We start from the raw sequence: 17,980 nt of genomic DNA, 5'->3' as shown, positions 1-17,980 counted from the left end.
GGTCCCCATCAGCTGTAGGCCAGACTTAGTGCCATCTGGGCACAATGTTAAGTTTCACTGGTGAATGGGAGCCACGACCACCAAATCCCCAATCCCCCCCCCCACCCCTTTCCCCTTTGCCTTCCAGGGCCATAAGTGCGGTGTCGAACACAGCATGGAAACCTAAGTATGTGGTTTCCTCTGAGAGCCGTTGAGTTTGGGAACAGTCGGGATTTTGAACCCATGACAGGTCCTCTAACCGCCGACGAGCACTTCCACTGTCTCCTTGAGGGGCCTCATCCCCTCGCTGACCTTATCCAATGCAAACACACGCAGCCTGAGCCAGCGCATTCTGTTTTATTGCTAGATTCAGCTAATCTCGCTGAAGGGCTCCTCCTCCTCCCTCTCTCTGCCCCTCAGTGTTTTAGTTGTTCCAGCTGTGCAGGAGCCCTTAATGTTGTTGGCATAGCTGCGAAAACGTGCAAAAACACACATCGTACACACAGGAAAACATGTGCAGGCATGCAGTGAGGTGCACACACATGCATGACACACACACACACACACACACACACACACACACACACACACACACACACACACACACACACACACACACACTCATGCTCCTCCCTTCCTCCATTCATTTTCTCCCCCTCTTATCCCACTTTTTGCTCACAATCTCCCTCAATCGTCTCCATCTCCCATCTCTCCCCTCCCCTCTAACTCGCTGTGCCGCGGTGCGTTTGTGCCGCGTTGATAAGCCTAAGATAGCAGATCTCGGTGGTCGCTGATGTAATGATGATGAATGCTGCGGCGCTGCCAGTCTCCCCCCTCAGGGGGCCCTCGACACTGAACAGTCGCCCTAATGAAATGAACACAAATACAGTACCGCGTCTGTGAGGGGGGGTTGCCAAATCTAAGAAGACACTTCAAGAGTTTGTATAAAAATGTCCCTCAGTTTGAGTGTGTGTGTATGTGTGTTTGTCGTGCATTTGCAAATGTGCTCCTAATAGCAGACTGCAGTGGTTCACCTTAAGCAGTTTCATAGCATTAAGCTTGTAAAGATGGAGCCTTTAAATAACAAAAGGCAGTGATTTTTGATAGCAGCCATTTAAGCTTCCAGGAAGAAAAAAAAACTGCATTTTTTTTCTATCAAAGGCAAAAGTTTATTTTAGTGTTTCACTTTGATGTGTACAATTTGCCGATGACTTTCAACTCGGTGCCTTTGTCACCGAGGCGTATAATTTATGTTAAATTGATTTGCTTAATGTGCTTATAAAATAAGAATGTTTTTTTTTCTTTTTTTCTGAGGGAACAGTCTGAATTGTGGTATTTTAAACCTGTTTAATCGCCTCCCTTTCTGTGTGGAAGGATTACAGTCGAGCACAAATAAAGATACACCCTCTTTCTCTCTTCTCTAATTGGGTGTAGGACAGACATTTCATGGGAAAGACATTAATATGAAATTAACATTTATTTTGAGTAACAGCAGCAACTGATGCCTAGTTGTAATTCCTTCTTTTGTGCCAGGCCGCTGATGCAGGGTCTGTAAGGTAGCGCCCATACAGATACTTATTTCTCTGCTGTCTCATGTAAATGTATTTAAATATTTTGCATCTGTCTTGTGAGTCGTGTTATTTCAGTTCTAAATGACATGATATTCAAACTAGGATCTCTGTGCTCAGATTTGTCAGGGATAAAACTTTTAGCATTCTTTCCACAGTGTCTTGATGTAAACACAGTTGGAAGGAAGTGTCTTTGTGTTGCTGATTTTCTGAGTGTTTTCGGATACTTTGCTGGACGGGGTGAAAATGAGCAACACGCCAGGGGAAAGCAGAGACGGGAACATCTGCAGGGATTGGGTGTGGGCGTCCAGGTCAGAGGGATTATGGGTGAAAAGGTCCTGCTTTTAATTGCTGCTTTGGAACTGTGGCCTGCCTGGTGGAAACACAAAAGGCCGGTCAGACACGCTTCAGTGGCTTGGACTTGTGAATATTTTGCCCGACCGGTGGAATGCCTCGCTTTCTCCTCCTCGCCTCCCCTACAAACCCCAAATCCTGACCCTCACATTCGCTGCACTTTCAGCTCTTTTTTTAGCTCTCTGACTCACCTGGGGGCGACACAAAGACACACACATACATGTATGCTTAGTCACTGTTGTCAGGCCATCAAATAGGCATTATAGGTTGCTATAAACACCATAGATATGGGTCAATAGGGGCCTACTACACCAAATATTAGTTGTAGTTTTGTTGCTTAAACCCTAAAGAAGCTTTTGTTGCCTAAACCTAAAGAAGATGTCGTTTTGTTGCCTAAACCTAAAGAAGTTGTAGTTCCTAAACCTAAAGAAGTTGTAGTTTTGTTGCCTAAACCTGAAGAAGTTGAGGTTTGTTGCCTAAACTTAAAGAAGTTGTAGTTCTTTTGCCTAAACCTGAAGAAGCTGTAGTTTTGTCGCCTCAACCTAAAGAAGTTGTAGTTTTGTTGTCTAAATCTAAAGAAGTTGTAGTTTTGTTGCCTAAACCTAAAGAAGCTGTAGTTTTGTTACCTAAACCTAAAGATGTATTTTGTTACCTAAACCTAAAGAAGCTGTAGTTTTGTTACCTAAACCTAAAGAAGTTGTAGTTTTGTTACCTAAACCTAAAGAAGATGTATTTTGTTACCTAAACCTAAAGAAGCTGTAGTTTTGTCGCCTCAACCTAAAGAAGTTGTAGTTTTGTTGTCTAAATCTAAAGAAGTTGTAGTTTTGTTGCCTAAACCTAAAGAAGCTGTAGTTTTGTTACCTAAACCTAAAGATGTATTTTGTTACCTAAACCTAAAGAAGCTGTAGTTTTGCTACCTAAACCTAAAGAAGTTGTAGTTTTGTTACCTAAACCTAAAGAAGATGTATTTTGTTACCTAAACCTAAAGAAGCTGTAGTTTTGTTACCTAAACCTAAAGAAGTTGTAGTTTTGTTACCTAAACCTAAAGAAGATGTATTTTTTTACCTAAACCTAAAGAAGTTGTAGTTTTGTTACCTAAACCTAAAGAAGCTTTATTTTTGTTACCTAAACCTAAAGAAGATGTAGTTCATTAATCTAAAGAATATGTAATTCATAAATCTAAAGAAGTTGTAGTTTTGTTGCCTAAACCTAAAGAAGATGTATTTTTGTTACCTAAACCTAAAGAAGATGTATTTTTGTTACCTAAACCTAAAGAAGTTGTAGTTTTGTTACCTAAACCTAAAGAAGATGTATTTTTGTTACCTAAACCTAAAGAAGTTGTAGTTTTGTTGCCTAAACCTAAAGAAGATGTATTTTTGTTACCTAAACCTAAAGAAGATGTATTTTTGTTACCTAAACCTAAAGAAGTTGTAGTTTTGTTACCTAAACCTAAAGAAGATGTAGTTCATAAATCTAAAGAAGCTTTTTTCGTTTGTGTTCAAAACGTAATGTTTCATTCAGTTTTACAACATGTTGCTTTTAAGTTTTGCTTTCACTTTTACAACGTAGTAGGCGTACTAAGCCCCTACTGACCCACATCTATGGTGCTTATAGCGACAGATAACACCTATTTAATGGCCTGATAACAGTCGAATCGTGTGGCCTACTCCACACGCAAAGCATGCTGGGAGCTATTCAGTAACAGCTGTAATTTACGATCTCTCCCTGTTCCTTTTCACTGCTTTTGCTCAAGTTCAGTCATTCGAATGATGTAATGACAGTTTCAAAGAGGGAGACTAAAAAGTTTTCTTTGATCGCGCTCTTGTTTCCATGAAATTGAATGAGTGGCACCTATGATCAGTCGTCATAGCAGGAACGTACATGTGCAGACGTACAGTACATGCGCCGCACAACATCCCCGACGATTAACTGTGAATAAATGAAAGCGTTCACTCTATCAAACACATGCAGAGATGATATCTGTGCAAAGTAGGACAAAAAATGTCTTTGGTTGGGGGATGACGGCTACACATGTACTCATGTGGGAGTGATTAGAGGACGAGCTCTTGTTTAATTCTGTTTTGATTGGTAAGGGAGTAATTGCATTGTGTTTCTTTTTTCCCTTTGCTTTTTTTTTTTTTTTGGTAAGCCAGCAATTGCTTACAGATGTTGTTGTCGGGTCAGAATGGATGACAGACTCTGGTTTTTCAGGGGGTTGGGAAAAAAAACAAACAAAGCGCATAGTGTTTGTCTGAAGTTTACCCCTCACCACTTCCCCCTCGCCTTCCCTCCTTGGGGAGTTGGTAAAAATCAGCCCCCCCCGCTCTCCTTTCTCTTGTAGTTTCAGCAGCTCTCCTCTGTTTGCATTATACTGCTGCCCTTTGTATCCATGCATGTTTATAGGGTGGAGGACAATTAAACAGTACAGTTGGGTAATTAGCCGGTCTTTATTGGAAAGAAAATGTTAGTCAGACTAAATATTTCCACTAATTATCCATGAATTATGGAGGCTAAGTAAAGGCTTTGTATCGGACCAAATGAAGCCGTCCTGTACTTTGTGTAAATGAGTGGTTGTGGTGTATCACATAATCAGAGACCTCCGTGACCTAGATAGAGTAGAGTTTGTAGACAGCCTCTGAGGTGCTGAACTGAGCAGCATGTCTGCTAGACTGTTGGCTGAACCCCTTCTAAACCCACAGACAGTATTAACTTGAACCACCTTTATTCTTTGAAAGAAAAATTGCCCGGCACCATGATATTCCCAAAAGGGCCTTCAAACAACCCTTGTTTTTTCAGGACTGTGAATGTTTCTCTCTCTGTGGTATCCCCTTAGGGTTTCTCCTTTCTCTCTGGAAACACTGCTAGAGCAGGATTATCAGTATATCCACAAGCTGCCTTTACTTCTATTCGGAGATATAAAACCTAGTCAGGATGTCCTGCCTTGCTATGTTTATGGAGTTTTTTTGACAAGAAGTCAGAAGTTTAGTGTGACAGTTGAAAATAAGGTAAGCTAAATTTAGTTTTTTGGGGATATTTAAGCACAGTTAACGGAAGAGGAGATCAGAGCCCAGCAGCAGGTTTGAGTTAAAATAAATCAGGGTGAGCTGGTGGATTGACCCGTGGTCTGCTCTGGGCATCATGAAAAGGGAGGATTGGATCTGAAGTTTTCTCTCACAGGGTTCTCAGTGTTGAAGTCTTGAGGCGCTCCATTGTTAAAATGTTTAACTTCAATCAAGCAAGAACTGCTTAACTTGATGCACAAATCAAATGATTTAAGACACTTGAAAATCATGTCTTTCACTCATCCGTCCCTACTTCTTCTTCTCCACCAGTCATCCCGTCTCCATGAGGTGTTGAGGAATGAGCAATCGCCATGGAAACCCAGTCCCAGGCCAGTTCAGCAGCTGAGAAGAAGAAGAGGGTGGAGACCATTGTGGCGACCAAGGGCTCATCAGCGCGCAATGACATCAGCGAGAAGGCGGTGGCCTCCAGCACCACCTCAAACGGTAACGCGTCACCTCTAACTGCACACTCAGCCGCTATGTGGTTCATGTAAATATAATTTTGGTCTGTTGGAATACGCCCAGTTTAGGGAGAGACTGGTCTGTCAGTCAGCTTACTGTACCATTGGAGTAATGGAAAGCCCAAATGCATGAGTGACCAAGAGATTAGACACAGATGAAAATCACTACACAGCTGATATTCAGGTGTTTTTCCACATGAGAATGTTTAAAAAGTAAACCAGATAAATGGCACTACATTTTCTACACTACAATTATAAAAAAATTTATTTAAAAGTTTGGATTTTGCTGGTGACCTGCTGATCTTGCATAGCTGTACCTCCACCTCAAGATCATCGAAGTGTGGAGAAATTCAACTTTCTCTGTGCAGGCTCAGTTCATTCACATCTGTTTATCAAACTTCACCCCTAACTTGTCAACGTATCCTCATACAACGGTTCGTATCATATCTTACATAATTGATTCCTAATTTTTTTCCGTGGTTAAGGAAAAAATTTGACTTGGTTAGGTTTAGGCAACAAAACTACTCAGTTAGGTTTAGGAAAAGATTGACTTGGTTAGGTTTAGGCAACAAAACTACTTGGGTTTAGGAAAATATTGACATGGTTAGGTTTAGGGAACATAACTTCTTAGTTAGGTTTAGGAAAAGATATACTTGGTTAGGTTTAGGGAACAAAACTTCTTAGTTAGGCAACAAAACTACTTGGTTAGGTTTAGGAAAATATTGACTTGGTTAGATTTAGGCAACAAAACTACTTAGTTAGGTTTAGGAAAAGATATACTTGGTTAGGTTTAGGGAACATAACTTCTTAGTTAGGTTTAGGAAAAGATATACTTGGTTAGGTTTAGGGAACAAAACTTCTTAGTTAGGCAACAAAACTACTTGGTTAGGTTTAGGAAAATATTGACTTGGTTAGATTTAGGCAACAAAACTACTTAGTTAGGTTTAGGAAAATATAGTGGTTTGGGTTAAAATAACTCTGGAAGTGTCGTAACTTAAGTACGGAAGTTACGTGACAAATAAATTAACGTTGACTTCAGTTTTTACACATGGTATGAACATTAGTCTCCTGGGCAAGTCTGGTGTTTTTTGACCCGCCTATCAACCCTGACCTCCTCCCTATGCGGCGCTTGTTGCTCTTTATACTTCCTGGTTCACGATTACGTGGATTACATACGAATTGATTTTGTGGGATATATACGAATTACAGTGCATTACTTTTCGTAGGTATGGCTATGAACAGTGTATGAGAACTGCCTGGACTTGTACATACCATTGAATCACATGTTTCTTCCATTTCTATCCTAAATTTTGGCTTAAGTCACCAAGGCTTGCAGCATCTCGCTGTTAGGCATTTTCTGATGTTTTCCAGACCCCTGTGAGCTTGAGACGGAGGTGTGGCTACCATATGTAGCGTCGTAGTTTAGCATCGGGGCCGCTGACCTACAGGGGACCGAGGAATGTTATTTTTGCGTATGTTCTCATGCTTTAAGATGAAACTGACCAACTCCCCAAAAACATGATTTAAAGATGTAGACACGCACAGATCCTTGCTCACATTACTGATGTTTACTTTCCCCCTATTCTGGTGGTGAGTCGCACACAACCCCTCACTGGTAGCAAAACCTTTGGCATGTTTACATAGCAATGTCTTCAACACATGCTATTAAAAGCCGTGCCGAGCTTACAGTTCATCAAGCCTGTCGTCATTCGGCCTTTCATTCTTAATTCAGACGCTGGAATGAGGAATATTAGATGGCGATTTTTTGTGTGTGTTTGGCTGGAAATCCTTGGAGCATCAAGCTAAAGTCATAACAAAACCAGAGTTGAGATCACTGTGGACTGAGCTGCAGCTGTGCTCATTAGCAGTGAGAGCATTTGGAGCTTTTTTGGGTAGTTTTACTGTCAACCCCCCCGCTCCTCTACTCTGCTGATGTCAAATGTGATCATCCCAAGTGTGAAGAGGAAACAAACAATCCAGGGAGGGGTAAATAAGTTGGTGTGACTTGCTCCCCATATGGGAGTTATCACAGGAAGTGAGTAAGGTAATTCATCCTTAAGCATCTTTGGGAACACTCTTACTCATTCCCAGATGGCCAGCATGGTTTTATTAATTAAAGGGGCAGCGAGGAAAAAAAAAAAAAGTTTGTTGTGGAAAAAGCATGGATGTAATTTGGCTTTGTGATTGTGGATTTTTCTTCGTAATGTGCTGGTAATTACAGCATAAGGTTTGTCTCCTACACAGACTCAGCCGGCTCACGAGAGACACGACAGCTTTAAAGTGGCAGTAGGCAGAAAGTTTTTAGCATCATTGGGCAAAAAATCCATAATAACCTTTCAGCATATTGTAATTCAAGTATCCTGAGAGAAAACTAGACTTCTGAACCTCCTCATGGCTCTGTTTTCAGGCTTTAGAAAATCTAGCCTGTGACAGGAGACTTTGACCAATCACAGGTCATTTCAGAGAGAGAGCGTTCCTATTGGCTGTGCTTAGTATTTCCTCAAGAGATCTCAACATGGCTGCCGGGTCACAAACTTTCTAATTTTACTCCTAAACAGTACACTACAAGATTTTTCTAAACACATTTGAGGAGAGAAATAGGCATTACAGTAACAGAATATTGATTCATATTTGATCAGCGCTGCCTAGTTTGACCGTTTGATCGGAGTTCGCGAGTGATTGACAGCTGCTCGGAGACGGCAAGGCTCCAGATCAGCTCTGATTGGTTGTTTTCCTCTTGTCTGTGAAATCTTGCAGATGCCATTAGGAGCACCGGAGGACAGAGAGGCACATGATTATTTTCAGATTACCTGTCTCATGCACTACTGTCAGGATATAGCGACCTTTTTATACAAATAACTCTTTTTAATCATATTTGCTTGCATATAATCTCGCCTACTGCCGCTTTAAGCAAACTCCCTTAAATACAGTAGTCTCATAATTCACTTGATGAAGGGAGGGATGATACCGATCTGCACAGAAAGGTCCCTTTTAGATCCCAATCTCTGTCTTGGAATCAGAAGATAGCTTACACATTCTTTGTGTTGTTATAATTACGGCACATTCCCAAGTCGCCCCCAGAACTCATAACCTCTTATCAGGTGTAACCCTACACTCGCCTCAACTTTAACCCCCGTAGCCCCTGCCCCACCGCCTCCATGCAAACAAAAGGTAATTGTGAGCAGCTGTGGAACCCCAGTGACTGGTTCTTCTTAGGAAGGCCTCGGCGAAATATTTCCCCCCGTCAAGCAGAGCAGCCCCTGATCTCAGCGATGCAGCGGAAACCCCGTGGTGCGCCCGGCGACGGCGTGCTACGATAAGTTGTGAGAAGTGGAAAATAAGTAGGGGCAGGTTGAGTGGACATGGCGGATGTTTAGCTACCAAGAAGTACAGCATTTTTCTGTGATTGCAAATCAGATCTTGTCGCTGTTCTGATTAACAAACTGCACTTTTGTCTGGATTTAGCTTAATTCTCCTCCTCCGCTCGGCCTTCCCCTCTTGTCCCCTAAGTTTTGTCCAAGTTGAGCAGGCCCAGAGAGTAATTATTGAGTCCTGGTAGAGCGTTCCCACATGGTTGGCTAAATGGTGGCTTCATCCTGTGTGCCATTCATCTCCGTGCCCCCTCCTCTCGCACTGACAGCTCAAAAGAGCCGACTGTGCCACAACAATGCTGTGATTGGTGCTCTTTAGGAGGGGTTCGGGGCGAGGGAAGGGAGGGTGCTCTCCCCTCCCACCCTCATCATTCGGCAGGCAGGTGGACCACAAAGTCCCCTGATTCTTTTGTTGGGTCCTGAGCTAAAAAAAAAAAAAAAAAAGATGTCCATGCTCCTTGGCTGAATAAATCCTGTCGTCATGGGATAATTTGCTAATAAAAAAAAAGAGAAAAAACACAGGGTGGGGGCTGAAGGATTGGTTATTTGCAGAGAAAAAGAAAAGTTTCTGGTTGGTTTATGATACAGTATGAGTAAAACAACTGGACACAGTTCAGAAAATCATCAGGGAATGCCGTTTTAACATAACACCGCCTCTGTGATGCAGGCTATAAAGTGGGGACCTTTTTAATGGTCATGCTTAAAAGGGCACGAGCAAAGGTCTCAGAGGCAAACAAGTCAAGCCTTAAAGGGCAACAAATGTTAGTGTAGGTTACCAGAGAAATCCCTAAGCAAATGGAGAGCGTAGCTAAAGTGTTTAAAGAAGAAAAAGACTGCTTTGAAAAAAAACAAAAAAACCCTCTTCTGATGGGAAGAGGAAGAAGAGAGAGCGAGGAGAGAGATAGAGGGCCACCTTCTTTTTAGGCAGCCATTTAAATGATCAACAGTAAATAGAGGGGAATGTCATCTGACAGAAATAAAGTTCCCGTTAACAGCGGGGATGGAAAGTAATTTACAGATACGCTGTCCCCGCCATCTTTGTGCCTCCCAGATAAGGTTTCATTTCAGAAACGGATAGGAGACATTTTCACTTACGGGCCCCCATTCTGGGACACCTGTGATAACAGCTTGTGGACCCCTAATTGAAAATGGGTTTCAAAATGGATTTTCACTTTTCTTCTTCCTCCCCCCCTCCTTCTCCATTCCCTCCCTCCTCCCTCATGACTAACCCCCCGCTCCCTCCTCCACCCCCGTCAACACCCAGCTCCATCCCTATTTTTCCGTGGCGTTCCCTTGTCGTTGGCAGAGGGAGGCGATATTGGAAGGACAGGGAGGAAGAAAGGGAGGGAGGGAGGCTGGGGGGAAATGGAGCATCGGGAGCGGATCATCCCTCAGCCCGTGTCACAGCTATGACAGCCGCGTGATCCGTCTTATTAATGAAATCATTGATCACTTGATGGGACTCATAATCAACTGTTTCTCCACTGTGTCCTGCCTCATCTCCTCCTCCGCCTCCTCCTCCTCCTCCCTCCTCATGTTGCCACCTCTGCTTTACACTTTTTATCCCCCCTTAAAGATCCGATCTTTTTTTTGTGCAACTGAAAATGATTAATAAATACATAAAATTAACAAGAACACCCAGACACTGCCTGACAATAATTGCTGACAAGTGATTCAGAATTGAAAATGACAAGAATTGCATGAAATATATTCCTTTAACTGGCCTTTTTCTTTTTAGATGAGACAAGTTGGTAGCTATTTTAAGAAATCGCTGCTGCTATAAGGTGATCCCTGTCATCTGTATTTGTGCTGTATGTATTTCATGGGGACCAGAGGAGGAAGCAGGGGCCCCTCTGTGTTACCCTACTCTGGGCTCTGCCTGTGGGGGCTAATGAGAGAGGACTGATGGAGGGATAAGGGACCTCATGGGAGCGCTGGCTGGCCCACGGGTCAAACAGCACAATGGAGGAGGCGTTATAGAGCCTGACACACAACCCCACACAGGAAAACTGGCTTTTAGTGTCAAAAGACCTCTGTATGGTACATAAATAATACATAAAATACATAAAATCTTTATATATAAACAGAAGAAAATACATATTTATCCACAATATGGCTGTTTTCATGAGGTTTTAGATATATATATATAAGTATTAAATATAAAATCTACCTGTAGATTTGGGTTTGTAAAGTCACTCTGGCCCCATGTGCACCCACTGTGGATGTGCTTCCTTCACTGGTGAGCCATAGCCATTTCATGGACCTCTGCACTGAAGGCAATTTCCTGCAGCAGCAGGGGGACAGGCTTTGGCAGAGCCACCTCACGGGGGCCTGAGGCGCAGGATTAGCTTAGCCTCGCCGCTACTCAGGGCGGAGGGGAACCTCAGCTGCCCAGCCCGGTCCAGCCCAGCCTGGCCTCTCTCTTGTCTGGCACACTTCCAAAGGCCCACATCTGCCTGCTGGAGCTCCTCTGCTCCTTCACTGCTGGAAGATGCATATAAGCCACCGCCTCAAGACTTTTGCACGCGGTGGAGACTCAGCCAGAATTCAGCTGTAGTGGAATTGCATCTTTGTTTTTTTTGGTCATCCTACTTGTTTGCCCTGGTGGATGTAGCTAGACATATGGATTTAAACCTCAAAATTAGCACTTAAATTTGGGTCATGTTTTTGTAGTTTTGGTCTATCGGTTATGATAACATCGGGCTCACCAAAGCATGTGCTGAGATCTGGGAGCATATTGCTACAATGAAGTCAGACAGGGCAAGAAAGAGACATGTTGTAAATAAGACAGATTATTTAAACCACTTTATGTGGAGGGATAAAACCAACACATTCTCATCCTAACTTGCCACATACTTTGTCAGACTCCTTGGCGCCACTTTTCGGTCGCAGTAAACACATCCTTAATGTTGTGAAATAAACAAAAACACTTGTTAAGGATTAGGCAACAAAAACACTTAATTAGGTTTAGGAATAAACAACATGGTTGGGCTTAAAATTACTAAATTTTTACAGTGAAAATGTGACTTCACGTTGTGAACACGGGGCACGAACGATCGGCTGATTGTAACGTGAAAGTGAAACGTAACGCACGGGACACCGACAGCGGTCTCCTGGATGAAAGCCTTGTGTTTGTTGGACCTATCCACCTCCCCTCCCTCCAGCTTTCTGTGTCTCTTTTGCTCTTTATAATACGTCACCATAGCACTTTCCCTGTGCATTTACTATTGACGTGGATGGGTTTACATTGTAGTTAATGGAAAGCTCAGTGCGGCGGAATCGAACGCAGATGGCCGTGGCAAAGCATCGGTATTTGACGCCCTGGGAATGAAAACAGGCTGATAAAACCCAAAGTGAGCAAGCCTGAAATATCAGTCCATTGTTGCACAGGAAAACTGGACAGATGCACAACAATGGTAAGAACAGCAGGTCAAAGTTGAACAAGGAATGCAGTCTGTAAACTGATGGATGTTTGCAGCGTACAGTTCGGGTGATAAATGTATTGCTCGCCTTGGTTTTTATGTTCCAACTAAGTTTGGCAACCTGGGAGTTTATTAAAAACCTTATGATTGTGTTCCTTGCTTGGACTTCCTTGTAGCGATGTTGCCGCATTTCCAAATCCTGGCAATTAACTTCAAGATTATTACAGATAGAGATGATAGCCAAAGCTACAAAAATTAGACACAAGTTATAATTTCCCTTTAATGTGACTCAGAATTCATTCATGCAATCTCAATTTGATATCTCAGTCTTAGATTTCTAATTCTAACACGTTGTGATAGTTCACGCTGACTGTCACAATGGCTCCTCGGGAGAACCTAAGATCATTTTCACTGACACGCTGAGAGCCAGAATGGCCTCGGAGTCAGAGGTCACCCGGGTCAGAGACGAGTCTCTGAGCTGACGACCCGCCTCACGAAGACAAATCAGCCTGCTCCGTGTGTGAGAGGATCGGGGGGTTCATCGACCGGCGCGGCCCTGCTGCATCCCAGCGGCGCTGCGTCCGTGCCGGATCTCACTCCTCTCAGAGAGGGCGACGACCAAGGGCCCCGTAAACTCATAAACACATAAAGTGGGGAAACAGTAGTTGATTATTCTACCACTCTGTCCATTTGTCGGGAGGCATCAGTGGCCTCCCTCCTGCCAGGAGGAACAAAGCGGGGGGTGTCCTGACCCTGCCAGGAGGATTTATTGTGGTGTGTTCTTTTACGCGTCCTCTCTGTTTTGTCCGCTCGCTCACGCCTCCTTACCACAGTCGGATTCTTGTTGAAAGGGATGAAGCAGCAACTAGTGGCCATGCCACCAGGGTTGGAGTTCATATCAAAGACTAGTGAGCTGATCTTTTGCTGCACTCATGAAGATACTGTAATCAACAAAACAAGTTTTGTCAAGATGCATGTTAAGGTATTCAGATTTTTTTTAGTTGCTTGTTTGACATGTAATGACATAAAAAACAATCTAGCTTGAGAATAATGGGATCTCTGCGTGCTAAACAAATAATGCCTCATTAGATTGCATATACATGTTTTATGTGTGCATTACAAGAAACAAGATACAGCAGTTTATGAAACATGTTTTAATATTTATGCCTTTTATGTTCCCCCTCATCAAGTACATTTATCTTTCCAACATGTTGGCAGCTGTTATTTAAAATGATGAATCAATATGTCATTGAGGTAAATAAAAACAGCGTGCATGTATAGTTTTAAAGAGAAAGCATGTGAAGTTAGTTTGCTCTACCGAGATCACATGAAAATGTCCCTCTTTAGGTTTAGTTGATGTCCATTTAATCAAAATTTTCTGCACTGTCTGGAAGCAGCCCGTATGTTTCAGGCCACTCTGCTCAAAACTCACTGGATTGAATCAAGACATGCTTTCAGGTTTGAGAGAGCAAAAAGGCCCTCTACCCCCTAATCTCTCTCCCCTGACCTCCACACCCTCTGGGCCTTGACTCTCACCCTTCTCCCTGCTCCCCCTCCCCTTTCCCCGCCCCGGCTCTCTCCCTCGCAGTGCGAAAGAGGAGCCAGGATCAAAGGCCATAAACCATGGCAGTGATTTCTGGTGATTGATTAGAAGCAGAGGTTGAGAAGCAGCTCCATTCTTCCCACCCTCCGGTGCTGCGTACGCGTTCTCCCAGGGCTCTCGTAAATAGCTCAGGCTTTAAGTGTGAAAAGAGTTGCCACGATTGGCAGACAGAGCCCGGGAACACATCCGTGCCGGGGCGGCCGGGCCAAGTTTTTCTGCCTCTTCCTCCTGGATGGCAGGGGGGTGTCAGTTGATAAGAACCATTTGTTGTCTTGCTTGGATCTGGGGAGGGACAGCGTAATCCCCTCGCCCTGGTCTGTTCGCAGAGCTGGAGGAAAAGAGCAGAGGAGAGGAGGAGGAATTGATTTTCAGAGAGAGGGCATGCGGAGAATTGAACTCAGATGTGCAGCAGAGACGGGGTCTGAAAGAAACATACTACTTGCGGGGAAACAAATGTCTGTAGCTTACAGCAGAGGGGCCGCGCAATTTGAACTTGAGCAAGTCCTTCTAATGTTAATCAATTGCATAGCTGTCTCTCACCACTCTCTCCTCCTCCTCCTCCTCCTCCTCCTCCTCCTGTCCCGAGCCCAGCTCCGCCTGCAGGCCTCTTGACAAGCAAGTGGTCCTGTAAAGGTATTTTAATAGGCCATGTCCACTCAGAGGCACTGAGATTAATACTTGAACCTGATCTCCCACATGCATGCTTTTGCACAAATACACCTCTCTGTCGTTACACCGCCTGATCTCACCTGGAGCTGGGAGTCTAATGATGTTCGGAGTGTGGGCCTCGCAGCGACAGCTCCAGTCCCGGGGAGATGTGTCTCATGTCAGACTTTGCGCCAGACAGACTCCAATAAGGAAAGGGTGGGGGTGTGGTGGTGGTGGTGGTGGGGTGGGTGTTCTTCAACGCAGCTGGAGCGAAGCCAAAACTAAAAGTGCAATTCTCCGAAGGTTTTGTTTTTCCTCTGTGGTATTTACAAAGTGATTGAGCGCATTTTTGAGTGTCATGGAGTATCTCATTACGCTCTTAAAAGCTTTTTATCCATCGACATGCTTTAAGATATGTACACATGCGGCGCATACTGGTCATGCATGCACGCAGACACATAATCTCTCATTTTCTCTCACTTTCCTCGACGGCACCAACACACACACACACTTGGTGCAGCTGGAGGATGGGCCGTCGTTATTAACTGTTTGGCGACCTCATGACTTCATCTTCGGTGCTGTCAGAGGCGGCCCACATTATGTCTCCGCGCGGCTCAATGGGCTCTTTGTTCTGGCTTGGCTCTGGAGCAGCTCAGCATGGGGCTGCGTGAGTCCAACAGTCCCACTGCGGCGGCTCTGGAGAGGGGGGGGGGGGTTGGATGGATGGAAGGGAGGGAGCGAGGGAGTGTGCGGGAAAGGGATGAGGGGAGATTGAGGAGATTTAGGAAAGACATGGGAACTGGGAGAATGAAGGATGATATCAGGAAACCAGGAGTGAGTAACAAGAGGTTAGCGGGAAGAAAGTGTGAATTAGATGCAGAAGGTGGGATGTAGAGAGACGTGAATGAAGGATTGAGAGGGAAGGGAACATGCTACAGGTGAATCCAGCTTTTTACTATGATGATTTTAAACACTGCTCTGCTTCCAGCCCACTGATTCATTCCAACGCGAACACCAGATTACGAAGGCAATGTGTCATCTGAGCTGCACTCGGTCATCCTCGTGTGGAATGTGGGATTAATGGCAAAGTAATGCAGAGATTAGAGAAGGGAGGCGAGAGGGGAGCGGGAGAGGAGGATTGGACCTGCGGGAGTGACAGGAGAGGTCATACATGAAGAGAGCTCATTACAGAGAGGGGACGGCAGCAGACGTAGGTAGTAAGGGAAGAAGTGTTGAAGCAGGAGATACGAGGAGGAAAACTAAGGTTATTATGTGATTTAGGATGCTACATGATATGTGGGCAGACAGGAATGTGTCCCATGTTTGGGCTGCTACAGGAGCAACTCTCACTTTTGTAGACTAAATAAAACTTCCATTATCATTATTAAATGTTCATAGATGAAGACATATTTCCCCCAATTGTAAATTTGCATAAAAAGCTTTCCTTTAACACTATGTTCCTCAACATATAAAGTTGATTCTCTCTGATAAATGGTCGTTTGATCCATTAGAAATATTCCAACATTGTTTCTTAGAAGTCTGTTTGGTACGACGAATGGATCTGAAAGTGGTAAGATTTGTTGGCTGTGTTAACATGGCTCTACAAGGTGTAACCTCCAGCTTCATCCCCACATTAGTGGTGCAGGAAAAAGAAGTTTAAGCTCAGCAATCAGACGGTTAGCACGAAAAGGCGTATAAACACACCAATAATGCGCAAGGCGTTTAGCGTGCAATAAATACACCGTTCTTGATTCCCGCGTGTCATTTGTACGTCACGTATCCTGTACTGACTGCAATGTAAATGCATCTGTGTATAAATGCTACGGTAAGAGTTAGTGACGTAGTATAAAAGACTTATGGTGGGGTGGGTGGTGGGAGGTGGATGGGTCCAACAAACACAGGACTTTTATCCAGGAGACCCGTGTTTGAGGCTGTTGTTGATCGGTGTTTTGTTTTGGAAGTTACGTTAATGAAGCATGTGATGATTGTCATGTGTGTTTTATTGACGTTTGTGACGTATTTTCTGTAGTTGTATTACGTTATTTCCGTACGTGTTTTACTCAGTTTACGTACTTATTTTAAGTCAAACCATGACGTTTGTCCTTACCCTAACTAAGTGGTCTTCTTGCCTAAACCTAACTGGACGTTTGCATGGCGTACAAATGACATGCAAAAAAGGCTAAAATGCATACTCGTGACATGCGGACTGTCCATTTAATGTTGAGGTATTTATACGCCTTTCCGTGAGACCAGGTTAGGATGCTTCATGCCCCGATTAGGGCTGCAACTAAAGATTATTTTCATTGTTGATTAATCTGTCAATTGTTTTCTTGAATGTCAAAAAATTGGTGGCAAATGTCGATTAGTGTTTTCCAAAGCCCAACATGACACACCTAATTCATATTTATTTTTTACAACATTTCAAAATTTCGCTTAAAATTCGCTTGACATTTGAATGGAATCACGGTTAGTGTCCACTCATTGAGCATGTAGGGACTCAGTGATCTAACTTGTGCCTCCAGCCACGAGTCCATCATATCGTCTAAACCTGTAACTTTCACCCTGTGTTGTGCTCTCCAGAGCCACTTATGTAATCATATAGAAAGCCTGCTGCCTTCTCCTCTCCCCTACTCACCTCCAGCCCCTTCCCAGCAGACAGCGGTTAAGTCTGTTTGGCCAACATAGCAGATCCTCTAATCTGCAGAGCTTTCGCTGCCTGCTGCAGACGCTGTAATGAAGGGGTCCAGGTCTCACCTGTATTTTCAGGGGGAGAGGGGTGAATTACACCCTGTTTATTGAGCTCCGGGCACTCCCATTCATATCACACGCTGGGGGCGGGTGAGGGTCAGGTCTGGGAGTTTGTCAGCCGTAATGATGATAGGATGTTGGAAGGCACACGCTGATTGAAAGGTTCATAAAGAGTTCTTTGTGAGGTGATTTGGCACCTTTTAGGTCTCGATGAAAAAAAAACTGTGGAAAATGAACTAATGTTATTTTTGATAATTAACGTGTCAAGGCAAAAAAGTTGATTCAATTAGTGTTTTTTATATTATTTTAACACTATGTGACTTAATGCGTGTGCAGAGGAACAGCCGCTCATTGTGGGAGCAGAGTGAAGGAGTCAGTTGAGTTGTGTTATTTTTATGGCGTTTGGCTTGTAGTTTGGAATTCTGATTGTCATGCTCTCTGGTAAAAAGACCTTATGTCCAAATGTGACGGGTTAGAAACTGTAAGCATTACCAGCTGCAGCATCAAAGGGCCGGGCATGCTGTTCATTTAACCCAGATCCGTCACACTCATGTGTAGCCCCTGATTCAACCTGTAATGTAGACATTCAGCAGAAGGCATTAGACTGAGACTAATGCAGAGTTATGGATGCAAATTTACTCCCAGCACCTCTCTACCTGTGATACGTCAAAGGTTACTTGAATGTATTTGGCTGGGGCGCTGCTATTGCTGGAAATTATTAGGTTTACAATGAATGTAATATAACCTACAATTCTGTGCCAATC

General features: G+C 43.7%; 1 protein-coding gene across 2 annotated transcripts in view; it reads left to right on the top strand.

The window, feature by feature from the left end:
- The window catches only part of gli3 (GLI family zinc finger 3), a 104,585-nt gene that overhangs the window by 13,705 nt on the left and 72,900 nt on the right, over window positions 1-17,980 (top strand). For both annotated transcript variants that reach the window (XM_074622505.1, XM_074622504.1), the window contains exon 2: window positions 5,234-5,407. In XM_074622505.1, the coding sequence (XP_074478606.1) occupies window positions 5,275-5,407 (133 nt within the window). In that variant the 5' untranslated portion in view covers window positions 5,234-5,274. The remainder of the gene's footprint in view (window positions 1-5,233; window positions 5,408-17,980) is intronic.

This window comes from Sebastes fasciatus, chromosome 21 (genome assembly GCF_043250625.1).
Source record: "Sebastes fasciatus isolate fSebFas1 chromosome 21, fSebFas1.pri, whole genome shotgun sequence".
Taxonomy (NCBI): Eukaryota; Metazoa; Chordata; class Actinopteri; order Perciformes; family Sebastidae; genus Sebastes; species Sebastes fasciatus.
The sequence above is the reverse complement of the archived record's forward strand: the minus strand, read 5'-3'. Positions and strand labels throughout refer to the sequence as shown.